General features: G+C 37.5%; 1 protein-coding gene across 19 annotated transcripts in view; it reads right to left on the bottom strand.

Annotated features, from left to right (window-relative positions):
• The window catches only part of plekha7b (pleckstrin homology domain containing, family A member 7b), a 138109-nt gene that overhangs the window by 39386 nt on the left and 82666 nt on the right, over nt 1–16057 (bottom strand). For 15 of the 19 annotated variants that reach the window (XM_048184133.1, XM_048184132.1, XM_048184136.1 and 12 more), the window contains 3 exons: nt 15098–15170; nt 14652–14752; nt 3953–4128 (listed from right to left, as the gene is read on the bottom strand). In XM_048184133.1, coding sequence (XP_048040090.1) covers nt 3953–4128; nt 14652–14752; nt 15098–15170 — 350 coding nt within the window. Of the gene's footprint in view, nt 1–655; nt 736–3952; nt 4129–10481; nt 11581–14651; nt 14753–15097; nt 15171–16057 lie in introns of those variants that run through there. The other 4 variants (XM_048184134.1, XM_048184148.1, XM_048184146.1 and 1 more) reach the window with 3 other exon arrangements.

Below are 16057 nucleotides of genomic sequence, written 5' to 3'. Positions count from 1 at the left end.
TTTTTTATGTACACTATAAAAGCCCAGCTATAAGGAAAGCCCTAAGGACAAACCCTCTCTGCGCTAATGTAAGTGAAGAGCATGGGGGCAGCACACAAGCATCAAGCCCCAGTCTGAGTGCTGTGTTTGGGCCGGTGGCCCATAGTAAGCTGCCTGCAGCGTGCCGCAGTGATACTCCTCCTTAGAGCTGCAGTGTCAAAGTGTCCACAACTATGGCACTGTGCCTCTGCACCAGCACAAAAAGAGCAGGTGAGTGAGAACACCACACTGCTTTTGCTGTACCCCTGATCTGTGGATCAGCTTAAATCACTAGAACACATCTACAAGTAACTTAAGAAGTTTTGAAAAGCTTTATTTGGATTCAAAATTCATATCTTAAAAGGATCCAATCATTTTTGGGCAAAAAAGTAACCATTTCTAATACACAACCAAGTTAGCACTAAGAGTAAAAACTGCAGTCACTGAGTGGACAAAATTACTTTAGCCCAAACAATAATGCAAACCATGCAACATTTGAATTTTTGTGTGCTTTGAATTCAGCCAAAAGGTTCTTATGTGATGTTTATCTTTAGATGATGTTTAGGTCCGCTATAAAACTAATATCTTTGTGCTACGTGAATTTGCAAGTCAGATTTTACCAAACTTTGGTACACACCGAAAGACAACCACTTTGCATGGACTTGTGTTGCCAGCCTCCTGAGTAAGAAATGAATAGAGCATAGTCAAGGGTTAAATTCAAGCTATAACCCTGAAGGTCGGCTGTTGCGATGTCATTGGACAGCCTCAATGAGTTTGATTAAATATAGAAGTACTGCAGAAACCAGTTAAAGGGATAGTTCACCCTAAAATGAAAATAAAGTCATTTACTGAGAATTAAAAAAAAAAAAAAGTGTCCCACTCGTCCATGTAATGGCAGTAAATAGCAACCAAAATAAAGCTTTTTTAAAAAAAGACGCAAAAGTATCACAGAATGATCCCATGCGACACGTCCTGAATATTCCATGTGTTCTGGGGGTATACGGTAGTGTTTGGTGAAAAACAAACTGAAATCTAATGCATTATTTAACTAAATTCTTGACCTAATCTAAGTTAATCTTAAATTCTCACAACCTGCAAAACGGAGCGAACTGCGGCATTAATAAAGTCTCGGGAACGTGCACATCATGCAGTCGTGCAGAGAAGACAGATGGAAAAAAGGTCAAGAATTTAGTTAAATAATACATTAAATTTTGGTTTGTTTCTTATACCCTCAGAACTCTTGGAATATTCAGCATGTGTCACATGGGATCATTCTGTGAATCTTTTTGAAAAAGCTTGATGCTGGTTGCTATTCACTGCCATTGTATGGACGAGCACGAGCGGGACATTTTTAAACATTCTCCTTTTGTGGTCCATTGTAGAAAGAAGGGAATACATCATTAGAACGACACCAGGATGAGTAAATGATGACTTAATTTTCCCTTGGTGATTTAAATTATGACTTAACTATCCCTTTAAGATCACTTCATTTTTGTTCATTGATCATTTTTGTTCATTGATTGATCATTATCAATCCTCACATTATTCTACATAAAGGCCACAAATAAAACACAATATTAGAGGATTAGGAATATAAAGTATAATGAAGGTTAAATCGAGGAAATTCAAGAGCGAGTGGAGAGGAGAGAAGAATTAATACTGGGCATTTTCTCAAACTCGCAATGTCTAAAATCTTGAGCTATTTTTTAAATGGCTAATGGCGTTCATAATATATTTAACTTTTTAATGCGTCATATTTCCGAGACAGAATAACGAGAACTTGTAAGGACGAAATCCATTGGGGTTTGACTGAACCATGCAGGACTAAAGAAAAAAAAAATTACACTGAGATATTATTAGGTAATATTATTTTTCTCTAACCATGCAGTCCTGGCCATGTTAAAGAATAACGAGAATAAATACATTTTTTATATATATAAAAAAATGTAAGTTGTTTTAGAGGCCCTTTTTATTAAAATAAAGTGCACTGCAATGAATCCAAATCTACATTTTCAAATCTAATATACAGTGGGTACGGAAAGTATTCAGACGCCCTTAAATTTTAAATTAAAAAATTAAAGCCATTTGCTAAAATCATTTAAGTTCATTTTTTTCCTCATTAATGTACACACAGCACCCCATATTGACAGAAAAACACAGAATTGTTGACATTTTTGCAGATTTATTAAAAAAGAAAAACTGAAATATCACATGGTCCTAAGTATTCAGACCCTTTGCTCAGTATTTAGTAGAAGCACCCTTTTGATCTAATACAGCCATGAGTCTTTTTGGGAAAGATGCAACAAGTTTTTCACACCTGGATTTGGGGATCCTCTGCCATTCCTCCTTGCAGATCCTCTCCAGTTCTGTCAGGTTGGATGGTAAACGTTGGTGGACAGCCATTTTTAGGTCTCTCCAGAGATGCTCAACTGGGTTTAAGTCAGGGCTCTGGCTGGGCCATTCAAGAACAGTCACGGAGTTGTTGTGAAGCCACTCCTTCGTTATTTTAGCTGTGTGCTTAGGGTCATTGTCTTGTTGGAAGGTAAACCTTCAGCCCAGTCTGAGGTCCTGAGCACTCTGGAGAAGGTTTTCGTCCAGGATATTCCTGTACTTGGCCGCATTCATCTTTCCCTCGATTGCAACCAGTCGTCCTGTCCCTGCAGCTGAAAAACACCCCCACAGCATGATGCTGCCACCACCATGCTTCACTGTTGGGACTGTATTGGACAGGTGATGAGCAGTACCTGGTTTTCTCCACACATACCGCTTAGAATTAAGGCCAAAAAGTTCTATCTTCGTCTCATCAGACCAGAGAATCTTATTTCTCACCATCTTGGCAAAATCCATGCGGGCTTTCATGTGTCTTGTACTGAGGAGAGGCTTCCGTCGGGCCACTCTGCCATAAAGCCCTGACTGGTGGAGGGCTGCAGTGATGGTTGACTTTCTACAACTTTCTCCCATCTCCCGACTGCATCTCTGGAGCTCAGCCACAGTGATCTTTGGGTTCTTCTTTACCTCTCTCACCAAGGCTCTTCTCCCCTGATAGCTCAGTTTGGCTGGACGGCCAGCTCTAGGAAGGGTTCTGGTTGTCCCAAACGTCTTCCATTTAAGGATTATGGAGGCCACTGTGCTCTTAAGTGCAGCAGAATTTTTTTTGTAACCTTGGCCAGTTCTGTGCCTTGCCACAGTTCTGTCTCTGAGCTCTTCAGGCAGTTCCTTTGACCTCATGATTCTCATTTGCTCTGACATGCACTGTGAGCTGTAAGGTCTTATATAGACAAGTGTGTGACTTTCCTAATCAACTCCAATCAGTATAATCAAACACAGCTGGACTCAAATGAAGGTGTAGAACCATCTTAAGGATGATCAGAAGAAATGGACAACACCTGAGTTAAATATATGAGTGTCACAGCAAAGGGTCTGAATACTTAGGACCATGTGATATTTCAGTTTTTCTTTTTTAATAAATCTGCAAAAATGTCAACAATTCTGTGTTTTTCTGTCAATATGGGGTGCTGTGTATACATTAATGAGGAAAAAAATGAACTTAAATGATTTTAGAAAATGGCTGCAATATAACAAAGAGTGAAAAATTTAAGGGGTCTGAATACTTTCCGTACCCACTGTATATATAGTAGATTTAAAAACACCTAATAAATGTTCCTATACATCATATATATATATATATATATATATATATATATATATATATATATATATATATATATATATATATATATATATATATATATATATATATATATATATATATATATATATATATATATATATATATATATATATATATATATATATATATATATATATATATATATATATAGTATTTTGATAGCCCAGGTTTCTTAGATACTGATTTTGTTTCTAGACACCAGCTCTGAGAGAAGAGTTGTTGCAGCAGCAGGAGGTGACTGACCTCTTCACGCCATGGCTTTGCATCAGTGCGGCCTGGTTCATGGCCCGGATCCAGCCATTCATGTCTTCTTGTGTGTCGGCGCTGAAAAAGTATGTCCTCATGCCACAGTGCTCGGCCTGCGAGCCAATCAGAGAATTCTTATTGTAAATGTAGGAGCGCATTCCTGTGTGGCAGGCCTGAGGAGGAGACAGAGATACAGAGGGGAACATCAGCTGTGACCATGTATAGACGTTGCACGTGCATGTGAGGCCCCGGACCAGCGGGAACCAGTATTGCTGTGACAGCACCACTGTCACTGTAGCAAGCTCAGAAGTCATGCTGAACTGATTTGTTTACTTTGTTAATCCGAGCAGAGGAAATGGCCTGTAAGAAGATTACCAACCGATGATAACTGCATTATCATCATTACAAAAGAATTACATGCACTTCTGTCAAATGATCTGCACTAGTGTAACAGGTACTGTACAAGCATTTGAGACTTTTGTTGAAAAGTAATTGTTGCACTACAGTAAGACTATGCTTCAGAATATGGAAGCCCATTATGCATCAGAGCATAAAAATTATGTAATTGTGAGAATGCAAAATAAACTTTATACTTAGTGAGATAGAAAGTCTCAACTGTGGGATTTATGCGAGCATTCAAACTTTTTGTGTCAGAAAGATATTTAAATGTTTTGAAAGAAGCCTCTTATTCTTGCCAATGGTGCATTTATTTGATCAAAAATACAGTAAAACAGTAATATTTTGAAGTATTATTACAATAAAGGAACGTTTCACACTTGTAATTTAGATCTGGGGTTAGCACCTCTTTTTACCCAGGGTAGCAGGGTTAGCACTGCTTTTGCGGTTTTAACTCCGCATTGTGGTGCCAAACTTGAAACAATGCGGTGTTACAACTAGATACTTAGCAACCGACAAACAATCGCTTGACTTATATTCACGTGCTCTGGGCAGTCATGGAAACACAGCGCAATGTATAAACAGAAAAAGTCCTTTCTGTTGTCTGGCTATCACCAGACCAAGCTCATTTTAAAATTGAACATTGGTCTAGGGAGTTTGCTATGTATTTCCTACTGCACAAGATGCGTGATCAACGAGCATTATTCACGCAATTGGATTAGTCCTTCAACCAATCAGATCAATGATCTGGGTGACGTACTTTTGCAGAGTGATGCGAAAACTCCAGACAGGTTTAGTTTGTATTGGTTTGTAGCATTGATCAGCGGTTTGCAGAAGCAGCAATGGCATCGAGCGATTTTTGCAGGTTGTGCAAAAAAAACATGAAAGTGAGTAGTATTTACACCCAGCCAAACGATTTGTTTGCTAAACTAAAGAAGTCATTTAGCATCGTTGAGAGGTTAAAAGGAATTGGACTGACGGTCATGCGAGAGACGTCATCGTGTTATACCCGCCCAGAGCCATAGAAAGAGCTCTGTACCTGCCTATAGCGAGCAAGGTGGATAAGCCAGTCTGTGATTGGTTCCTGCAAAAGTGTAACAGATGCAGCAGAAATGAATGTACGGGTTTCCAGACTGAGTTGCCAGGCGAAATCAAATCGCCGGCAGATCAGGCTGGGTTTACCCAGTCTATCCTTTCTGCGATGATAGGAAAAATGTCAAACGGCGATGGAAAACATGACAATTGGAGTGAAGAAGAGACATTCTTACCTTTATTGTTCGAAAAGTTCATTCAGAAAAAACTTTATATTACAGTCAGCAATGAGGACGCCTCTATGCTAGAGCCTTTATGTAAACGGGTCACGTGCTGCGTTTGTCCAGTCAGTAACACTGACACCAAAAATATGCAAATAAGGACTTTAACCCAGGGTTTAGGAATGTGCAGTGTGAAACTGCAGTTTATGAATACCCAGGATTAACTGTTAACCCTGTGTATAGTATTCTTGAGCAGTGCGAAGCGTAAATAAAGATAACCCAGGATTTCATTTACCCGGGGTTTAGAATGACCCGGGGTTAACTATTTCAAGTGTAAAAAGCCCTAATAGGGCTTTTCACACTGCCCTTAACCACGGGATATCGCCGTTCTAAACACCGCTTTCAACCACGGGTAAAGGAGCATTTCACATTTGTAATTTAGATGCGGGGTTAGCACCGCTTTTTACCTGGGGTTATGAAACCCTGCTCTGGAACAGGGTTAGCACTGCTTTTGCGGTGCCAAACTTTTACAGCGTGAAACGACGCAGTGTTAGAATGTTACAACTAGGTGCTTAGCAACTAACAACAAATCGCGTGCCTTATATTCTCATGCTTTGGGTAGTCACGGAAACACTGTGCGATGTATAAACACGTTTCTGCGTATGATAGGAAAAATGTCAAACGGCGATGGAAAACGTGACGATTGGAGTGAAGAGAATGTCATTCTTACCTTTATAGTTTGAAAAGTTCACTCAGAAAAAAACTTGATATTACAGTCAGCAATGTGTAATATGAGGACGCGCAATGCTAGAGCCTTTATTTGAAGAGGTCAAGTGCTGCGTTTGTCCAGTTAGTGACACTGACATCACAAATATGCAGATAAGGACTTTAACCTGGGGTTTAGGAATGTGCAGTGTGAAACGGTAGCTTATGAATAATAATACCCAGAATTAACTGTCAACCCCAGGTATAGTATGTGCAGTGTGAAACATGAATAAATTTAGCCCAGGATTCCATTTACCAGGGGTTTAGAATGACCCAGGGTGTGAAAAGCCTCAAAGAGGGGCAAAAACGTACACAATCGCACAGTTAGAAGAAATAAAGTTACCATATTATTAACTATGAGAAATAATCAAAATTGAGATTTAATTTCAGTTAACTTTTTCTTTCTCTTCTTTTTTTTTAAAACTCTGAAGTACTCACAGGCTTCCATAGAATAAAAAGCATCAATGTCAGAAAATCAACATTGAAGCAAACAAACCATACATCAATAATCAACTTTGTGAGCCATTCTTGCAAAGAGGAGTTATTTTCTACTTATTCCAAATATTCTTGGAATATTATATAATTTACTTCACCACAGGTTTACAAACAAGAGTCTCTATTTGAGAGTCTTTTTTTTGTTATCTATTCAAATAAATTCTTGGGAAGAATTTTATGAAATAAATACATTTAAGTACACAAAAGTGTTCAAATATATTTCAGGGCAAACTGTACATGCCAAACACACCACACAAATGTTAAAACACACAATATTAGAGATGCACACAAATACTTACACACTGTTAAATCTCTTACTGGTGGTCTGTTTAATGCCAGGGATACCAGCCCCCCAGCTTAACTAGCTCTGTGCACCTTCTGTCCTGCTAAATCTGCTACTGCCAAAATGCAACTGTTGGTCTAATCTCTCTGATGGGTGTACGGCCACCACTCACACATCTAAATGCTTAAACAGAGTCCAGCTCAGCGCTTTTGTCAGGCCCACCCAGACCATCCTTCCACACACACAGGGCTTACATCTGGTAACACTGACTCATTCGGTAGAAAGTCAATGCAGCGGACTCTGGGCTATATCGATGGCGTCTCTTAATTCACAATTCGACAGCTGCATTTCAGCTCACGACACATCTCTTCAGCCTCTCCAGGAGTCTATTATCCCGCCTGTCACGAACTAATGGCTAATACAGCCCTTCCGATATCCGATATCTGCACCTGAAGTCTTTATATTACCCTACTCTGCTCACATTGACTTTGTTGGAGTTTATTTTCTTGTTTGCGTTGAAATCTGAACATCTCAGCACTTGAAATGATTAACAGACTGGCTAAACAATAATGAACTGCATTCTTTTGTGGTTTACAGACACTATAGGGCTGTCACAGAGATGTGTGTGTGACACTTGCTTCAGTGATCCGTCAGGTAGTAGAGTTATTTTCTGTATGCTATTCCATAAAAATAATAGCTTTTAATCTAACTTCACAGAATATCTCACTGTCTCGTACATACACAACTAAAATGCAAAGAAGAGAAAAGAAGACACATTTCTTGCAGACATTAATCACGTTTTCATGATGACAAACAATAAGAAAACCTGGACAAGAGAAATTGATTTCAGTGCCTGTTTTAATATATCAAGTATCAGATCCTGAAGAAAATCATGTCTGCTTATATATATTCTTCTCACATTCCTGTTTTTAAGAAGTTAATGACCTCAGATTACCCATCAAGTCCTGGGCTTTCATTCAGGGTTATCCCTCTAAGAGGGATATGCAGTAATTAATCAGAGGAATTTGCTCAATCGCTCAACCCCTTCAGAGGCTAAAGGAATATTCTGGGTTATTTACAACTTAATATCTATTGACAACATTTGTGACACAGAAAAATAGTCCCTCAGTTTGTGAAAATAGCCAAAAACACAATTGTAGCTTAACAGTTATGGAGTTGAGAATGCCAAAACATTTAAAAATACAACTGCTGCAAAAGTACAGCCATAAAAAAGTTATTGCGTTTGTATTTAAGTTATGTCCATGTTTTTATGTTTATTTTTAAAAACTGAGGGACAAATAAGTTACTATGGTATTCAACAACATGCCACTGCTGTCCATTGATATCAAGCTGTAAATAACATGGAATATTCCTCAGAAAGAAATATTTAAAGGGAAAGTTCACTGAAAAATGAAAATTTTGCCATCATTTACTCACCCTCAAGTTGATCCAAACCTGTATACATTTCTTTGTTCTGCTGAACACAAAGGAAGATATTTGGAAGAATAACCAAGCAGATCTCACCCCCCATTGACTACCATAGTAGGGGAAAAAAATAATATAGTAGTCAATGGGGGGGCGAGATCTGCTTGGTTAACCCTTAAATGCATACCTCGGGTCTTTAGTGACCCGGGACGTCATTCACTACCCTCCTCTTCATTCATTTTTTAAAGTTAGAAATCCACCTTCTTGGTATTCCTCAATCAATTCATTATAAAGAATATAACAAGAAAAAAATCATAAAATTATAAAAGAATGCCTATTTTTGTATTCATTTTTTTGTAAAAATTGTATAGGGTCGCTATCGACCTGAGGTGTGTATAAGTGTATGTATATTTTTTCTGCACAGCAATAATTGAATCTTAGATGATGGAATAAGTGCAATTCACATTTATTCCACAAGGTGGCAATGTCTGATACACAATGCTGAAGTGACGATTCATTCAGACAAAAAACGAAAGAATAAGCAAAACATGAAATGGCTCAGCGATTTACTGCAGAGCAAGTACTGAACGCAATCAAATATGACTGTAACTGTCACTGGATGGATCTGGTGAAGCTGTTAACGATCAAAATATTGATTTTGAAGATGCTGAAAATTATATAGTTCTGAGAATATGTTTGAGATCGCGAATGGACTCATATTCGCGACCTCAAATATAAAAATAGCCTATTATTTGCTGAATTTACTGGGAAATGAGCTCTGATGAGGACAGTGATGATGGCATAAAACATCTGCTCAAACCGAGCCCTTTAAAGCTCCAAAAGGTAATAAAATATGATTTATTTTATTCTTCTGTAATTGTTACTCTAATATCAGAGGAGTTTTATATTATCGTGACAGGTAGAGATCCATCTGTGTTAGATATAGATCCGGGTCGATAAAGACCCGAATATGTAAGAATGATTGGCGAAACAGTCATGCATTTAAGGGATATAAAATTTTTCCAAATATCTTCCTTTGTGTTCAGCAGAACAAAGAAATTTATACAGGTTTGGAACAACTTGAGGGTGAGTAAATGATGACAAAATTTTCTTTCTTCGGTGAACTTTCCCTTTAAATTAAACATTCAAGAAGTCACTGGATATTTAGTTATGCTAATGTCTCAATAAGGATATCTAAACACAAAGATAATAGTGCAGAATAATAGTACAGATGTAATACACTACCGTTCAAAAGTTTGGGATCAGTATTTTTTTTTGGGGGGGAACATTCTTATTTTGAGCAAGGATGCATTAAATTGATCAAAAGTGACAGTAAAGACTTTTATAATGTTACAAAAGATTTCTATTTCAAATTAAATTGTAATCTTTCACAATATTACTGTTTTTGATCAAATAAATGCAAACTTAGTGAGACTTTGTTGGTAGTGTACTGTATATACAAACAATCTACATATAAATACATGCACAATTTAACAACAGACACAGTTCATATTATAGTTCATAGTACTGATGGCAATTGAACAGCATCTGAACAGCCAATGAGAGTGGAGAAATGTGTGGATGATAACCAACACTGGGACTACTGATGCAAGTGATGAAGTGAGAAGAGGAATAGAGTAATGCCAGTCTGAACAGTCCTTATCTTTAATATAAGATTCACAAATTCATAAGGACGGATCTGCATTTCCAATATTCACATCAGGGAGATGAATATGAAGATTGGATTGTCGATCTGGCATTGCCTGTTCCAGAGGAAGCGTAATGAGTCACATGCATGCTGAAACACATCAATGCACATGGGCTATGTGCATTTTTCATCTGCCTAGGAGAATGCCACGGGATGATGGAGTGGAGATCCGCTGATAGTAATGAATGGAAATTAAAATACCTATTCATGCAAGAGGCTGACTCAGGAGACGGCCCTTCCACCAGATGCACCCGGTTCAGCTCCCATAATGCACCAGGTCACAACAGGAAGCAATAGGCAATTGGAATGAGAGAATCAGAGTGAGTTGTGCAAAAAACAGAGGGTGGTGGATCACGGCCTTTGTGAAAAATGTTAACCAAAACAAGAAGATGTGTTGAAATGTCCCTGGTTGTGAAATATCGTCAGATACGGTAAGCAGGGTGAGCTGAAATGCAATTAACATTAGAGGCAGCAAAGCTAAGCAGAATTACGCCACTGGGAGAGCAAATGTACAATACTCCAGAGAATAGGAAAAGATGATTAATAAACATCACAACATTTAACCGCTGTAGATGAATAAATAAATCAATCGAAGCTGAGCATCAGGAGTTTTTCCATGCTTGCTTGAATTCAAATTTATGTCATTTATTTCATGACATCATGCCATCTTTTTATTCTCAAATGGCCACAGATCAGGGATGGGAATCGTAAAGAATTTTAAAGAACGATTCCAGCTCTTATTACTTTTAATAATTCCAGTTCCTTAATATTACTAAAACATTTGGGGGTTGGGGGGTGCAAAAGGAGTGTTAACACAGACTTTTCTGTCTTTTTATAGATGGCATAAATGCAATCCAGATGGCCTTATCTATGTTTTAAAGGCACAATATGTAAGATTTTATGCATGTAAAATATGTATATATCGTGGCCATGAATTAACAATTCGCACCCACGACTTACTAATACATCAGCACGTTTTACCAATTTGTTCCCTCGTTTTAAGTGAATCGTAGCCATGTTGTAATAATTCGTTCCCTTCTTTTAGTTAAATCAAAATGAGGGAACGATTGGTATAACGTGGCCTCAATTTACTAAAACAATAGAACAAATTAATAAGTTGTGGGAATGAATTCTTTCAGTCATGTGCGAGGCTCTTTATATATTTAATTTTTTATTCTTTATTATTTATAAAATACTAGACAACCGTTTTTGATTCTCTAAAAAACTGCTCATGCTCATAAGAGTCATTTGTTCTGTAAACTCAGTTAATGGTGTTTATTTAAATAAAAAAAAATAATAAAATAAAATAAAAAAAAATTAACCTTCCCTAATACAACCCGAATTCCGGAAATGTTGGGACATTTTTTAAAAGACTTTCAAATCACATGAGCCAATATTTTATTCACAATAGAGCATAGCACAAAAAAAATGCACAATTTTATGTACAAAATGAGCTCAATTCAAATTTGATGCCTGCTACAGATCTCAAAAAAGTTGGGATGGGGTATGTTTACCATGGTGTAGCATCTCTTCTTCTTATCAAAACAGTGTGAAGATGTCTGGGCATCGAGGTTATGAGTTTCTGGAGTTTTGGTGTTGAAATTTGGTCCCATTCTTGCCTGATATAGGTTTCCAGCTGCTGAAGAATTTGTGGTCGTCTTTGACGTATTTTTCTCTATAGGTGAAAAATCTGGACTGCAGGCAGGACAATTCAGCACCCGGACTCTTCTACGACGAAGCCATGCTGTTGTAATAGCTGCAGTATGTGGTTTTGCATTGTCCTGCTGAAATACACAAGACCTTCCCTGAAATAGACGTCATCTGGAGGGGAGTATATGTTGCTCTAAAACCTTTATATACCTTTCAGCATTCATAGTGCCTTCCAAAACATGCAAGCTGCCCATACCGTAATGCACTTATGCACCTCCATACCATCAGAGATGCTTGCTTTTTAACTGAACGCTGATAACACACTGGCAGGTCTCCCTCCTCTTTAGCCCGGAGGACACGGTGTCCGTGATTTCCAACAAGACTGTCAAAATTGGACTTGTCTGACCATAGAACACTTTTCCACTTTGAAACAGTCCATTTTAAATGAGTCTTGGCCCACAGAACACGACGGCGCTTCTGGACCATGTTCACATATGGCTTCCTTTTTCATGATAGAGCTTTAGTTGGCATCTGCAGATGGCACGCCGGATTGTGTTTACCGACAGTGGTTTCTGGAAGTATTCCTGGGCCCATTTAGTAATGTCATTGACACAATCATGCCAATGAGTGATGCAGTGTCCTCTGAGGGCCGGAAGACCACGGGCATCCAATAAAGGTCTTCGCCTTGTCCCTTATGCACAGATTTCTCCAGTTTCTATGAATCTTTTGATGATGTTATGCACTGTAGATAATGAGATTTGCAAAGCCTTTGCAATTTGATGTTGAGGAACATCATGTTACAGATATCAATTAACATAATTAGTTGCTAGATGTTCTCCCACCTGAATCTTTTCAAAATTTCTTGCTTTTTCAGCCATTTGTTGCCCCCGTGCCAACTTTTTTGAGACCTGTAGCAGGCATCAAATTTAAAATGAGCTCATTTAGTGGATAAAAGTGTAAAATTTCTTAGTTTAAACATTTGTTATGTTATCTATGTTCTATTGTGAATAAATATATGAATACAATTGCAGGGTATTTTTATTAAGCACATAAATATGTACATGTATTTGTACTATACTTAGCATAAAATAAATGTATTTCAAATACATTTTAGTATTTTTTTTTTTTTCACTAGGGTTACTACAGACAGTTCTAAAGAAATCTTACAGAAAAAAAAAACATGCACGACTCTTTTGCATTATGCAGACAAACTAATTCACTGATGACTAAGAGAAGCCAGTAAGAGTAAAAACATTATACAAACAGCATACCTTGGGGTCTAATTCACATGGAGAAAAAAAAAAAAAAAAAAACAGCCAGATGTTCAAATAGCTACTGGCTAGTTTCACTGATGGAGATCTCCTAACTAACAACCTGCTAATTAACACCCAGAGCGCCGATGAGAGAACAAGTCCTCTCACCTTGCTCTGGTACATTACAGACTGTAGGGCAAGTAAGAGGGAAGATATTAGAAATAGCGTAGATGTATAATTAATCTCCCTGCTGGCACAATAGTCAAACAAATTCCAGCACTGGGGAATACGAGCAGGGTAATGGAGTTTGAACGATGCGGCGCATACCCATAGGGAAGGATGACTGAGCGGAGGAAATGAATGAGCTGCAGTGATGGGATCAAACATTCCTGGAGTACTGTTCTTCAGGAGGAGACTGAGGTAAATTGTATAAAAAAAAAAAAAAAAACGCAAATGGCTTGATACAAATTCCAAAGTTTTAGTTAGCTATCATTGAATTTTAGAATAAAAATGCTGTTTTTTTTCTTCCACCTCCATGGTGCAAAGGTTTAAGCCAAAATTGATTTTCCAGTGCAGTAATACAAATGGTTCCAAGCCTTCTGGGATATTCTGCTCTTAAACATTATTTCACTGTCTGCCGGACCGCAGTAAACAGTGGGAGAACGTTTGTGAGGCTCAACGGAAGCTTGCCATCAATAGGCCTGACACAGAGAAAGGTTTAGAAGAGAAGAGAAGAGCTGTTAGACACAACACAGCTTATTACAAAGATTTAAAAAAGGTGGTTCCAGCAATATGATATAAAAAAAAAACAATATTCAATACATTTTTAAATTCAATAATTTAATTATAAATATTTTTTCATTATTATTTAAAAAAATAAATATTATAGTATTTAATATAATAATTAAACTATAAATAATTATTAATTATTGTGGAAAGTAATATAGTTTATTAATTTAATTTAGGCTGTTTATGGCGTTTTAATTGTTTGTATAATGTTTTAAAGCGTTTTAATGCACTCTTAAAAAATATGGCTCATTTGAACTATTTTTAGAAGCAGAAATATCTTCTTTTTTTTTTTTTTTTTTTTTTTTTATATTCCCTTTGTAACCAACAAAAATTCTCTGGTATGAGGGCTTTTTGTCCCCTTGAAAAGAATATTTTAGGACCTCACAGTACAGAAACATGACGCTTTTAGTGAAAACAAGCAGAGATTTAGTTGAATTCGTTATGAGGTTGTGAGGGTACTGAGTCAAGACAGCATTGTTAGTGATCTGTGTGGTCAGAAGAGGGCAGAGAGAGGAGACAAACAACTGCCACATTAATCAGTCATCATTGACGGCTGCCCACACACCACCACTGATAATAAGCCACATGACACAGACTTCCTGAGGGCGCAGCCAATGAAAGTGAGCCTACACACAGGAACCGAGTAGCATTAGATTGCAGATCATTATAACGCTCTTACCTTAAAGGCGTACTTGCGGCTGATGTGGTCCTCGGGTCCCACAGGGGAAATGACATAGCTGGGCAGAGGAATGCTGCCCAGAACCGTCTCCTCTCGACTATCTGTGAGCAAAGTAGAGATGTTAGTTGAAAAGTGTTTGATTACAATTTGAACAACGGTGTATTTGTTTTGTTAGCAACACTCTTAAACAGACACGGATGACAGTAAGTATAATCCTCAATGATTAAAAATCATCAAAACAGTATTATTTAATGTGAACTGTTAAAATATAATATGATTTAATATGATCTGTTTAAGCAATAGGGACAAAAACAGGAAATGAGAAACCTGCTATTACTTATTAAATTATAGCTACTCTCATAATATGTTACAGAAAATGTGGTGCAATAAAATTAGAGACCGTTCTAGATAATTGCAGCCAACTAAAGCGGCGTATTATAACTCACCTTTATAATAAAACAAGCAGTAATCAGACAACACAAACCATTTCCTCTTCCACAGTCTCATGCCTGAGCTGTCCTGAGGGTGAAAGAACAATAACATTTCAGCCTACAACATTTTCAAACATACAGGTGCTGGTCATATAATTAGAATATCGTGAAAAAGTTCATTTTTTTATTGTAAATTATTTTTAAAAATGAAAATTTCATATATTCTAGATTCCCTACATGTAAAGTAAAACATTTCAAAAGTTTTTTTTTTTTTGTAAATTTTGATGATTAGAGCGTACAGCTCATGAAAGTCCAAAATCCAGTATCTCAAAATATTAGAATATTTCCTAAGATCAATCAAAAAATGGATTTTCAAAACAGAAAAGTTCAAGTTCTTTAAAGTATGTTCATTTGTACACTCAACACTTGGTCGGCAGCACATATTACAGCAAATGACTTGCTCCTAGCACAAATTACAGCATCAGTGAAGTGTGGCATGGAAGTGATCAGCCTGTGGCACTGCTGAGGCACTACTGAGCCTTCAGATCATCTGTATATTGTTGGATCGACTGTTTCTCATCTTTCTCTTGAAAATATCCCATAGATTCAGGGGTCAGGCATGTTGGCTGGCCAATAAAACACAGTAATATCATGGTCAGCAAACCACTTGGAAGTGGTTTTTTGCACTGTGGGCAGGGGCTAATGTCCTGCTGGAAAAGGAAATCAGCATCTCCATAAAGCTTGTCAGCAGATGGAAGCATAAAGTGCTCCAAAATCTCCTGGAAGATGGCTGCATTGACTTGATAAAACACAATGGACCAACACCAGCAGATGTCACGGCCCCCCAAATCATTACTAACTTCAGAAACTTCCCACTAGACTTCAAGCAGCTTGGATTCTGTGCCTCTCCAGTCTTCCTTCAGACTCTGGGACCATGATTTCAACATGAAATGCAAAATTTACTTTTATGTGAAA

Source organism: Megalobrama amblycephala, linkage group LG3, assembly GCF_018812025.1.
Source record: "Megalobrama amblycephala isolate DHTTF-2021 linkage group LG3, ASM1881202v1, whole genome shotgun sequence".
In the NCBI taxonomy this organism is placed as follows: domain Eukaryota; kingdom Metazoa; phylum Chordata; class Actinopteri; order Cypriniformes; family Xenocyprididae; genus Megalobrama; species Megalobrama amblycephala.
The sequence above is the reverse complement of the archived record's forward strand: the minus strand, read 5'-3'. Positions and strand labels throughout refer to the sequence as shown.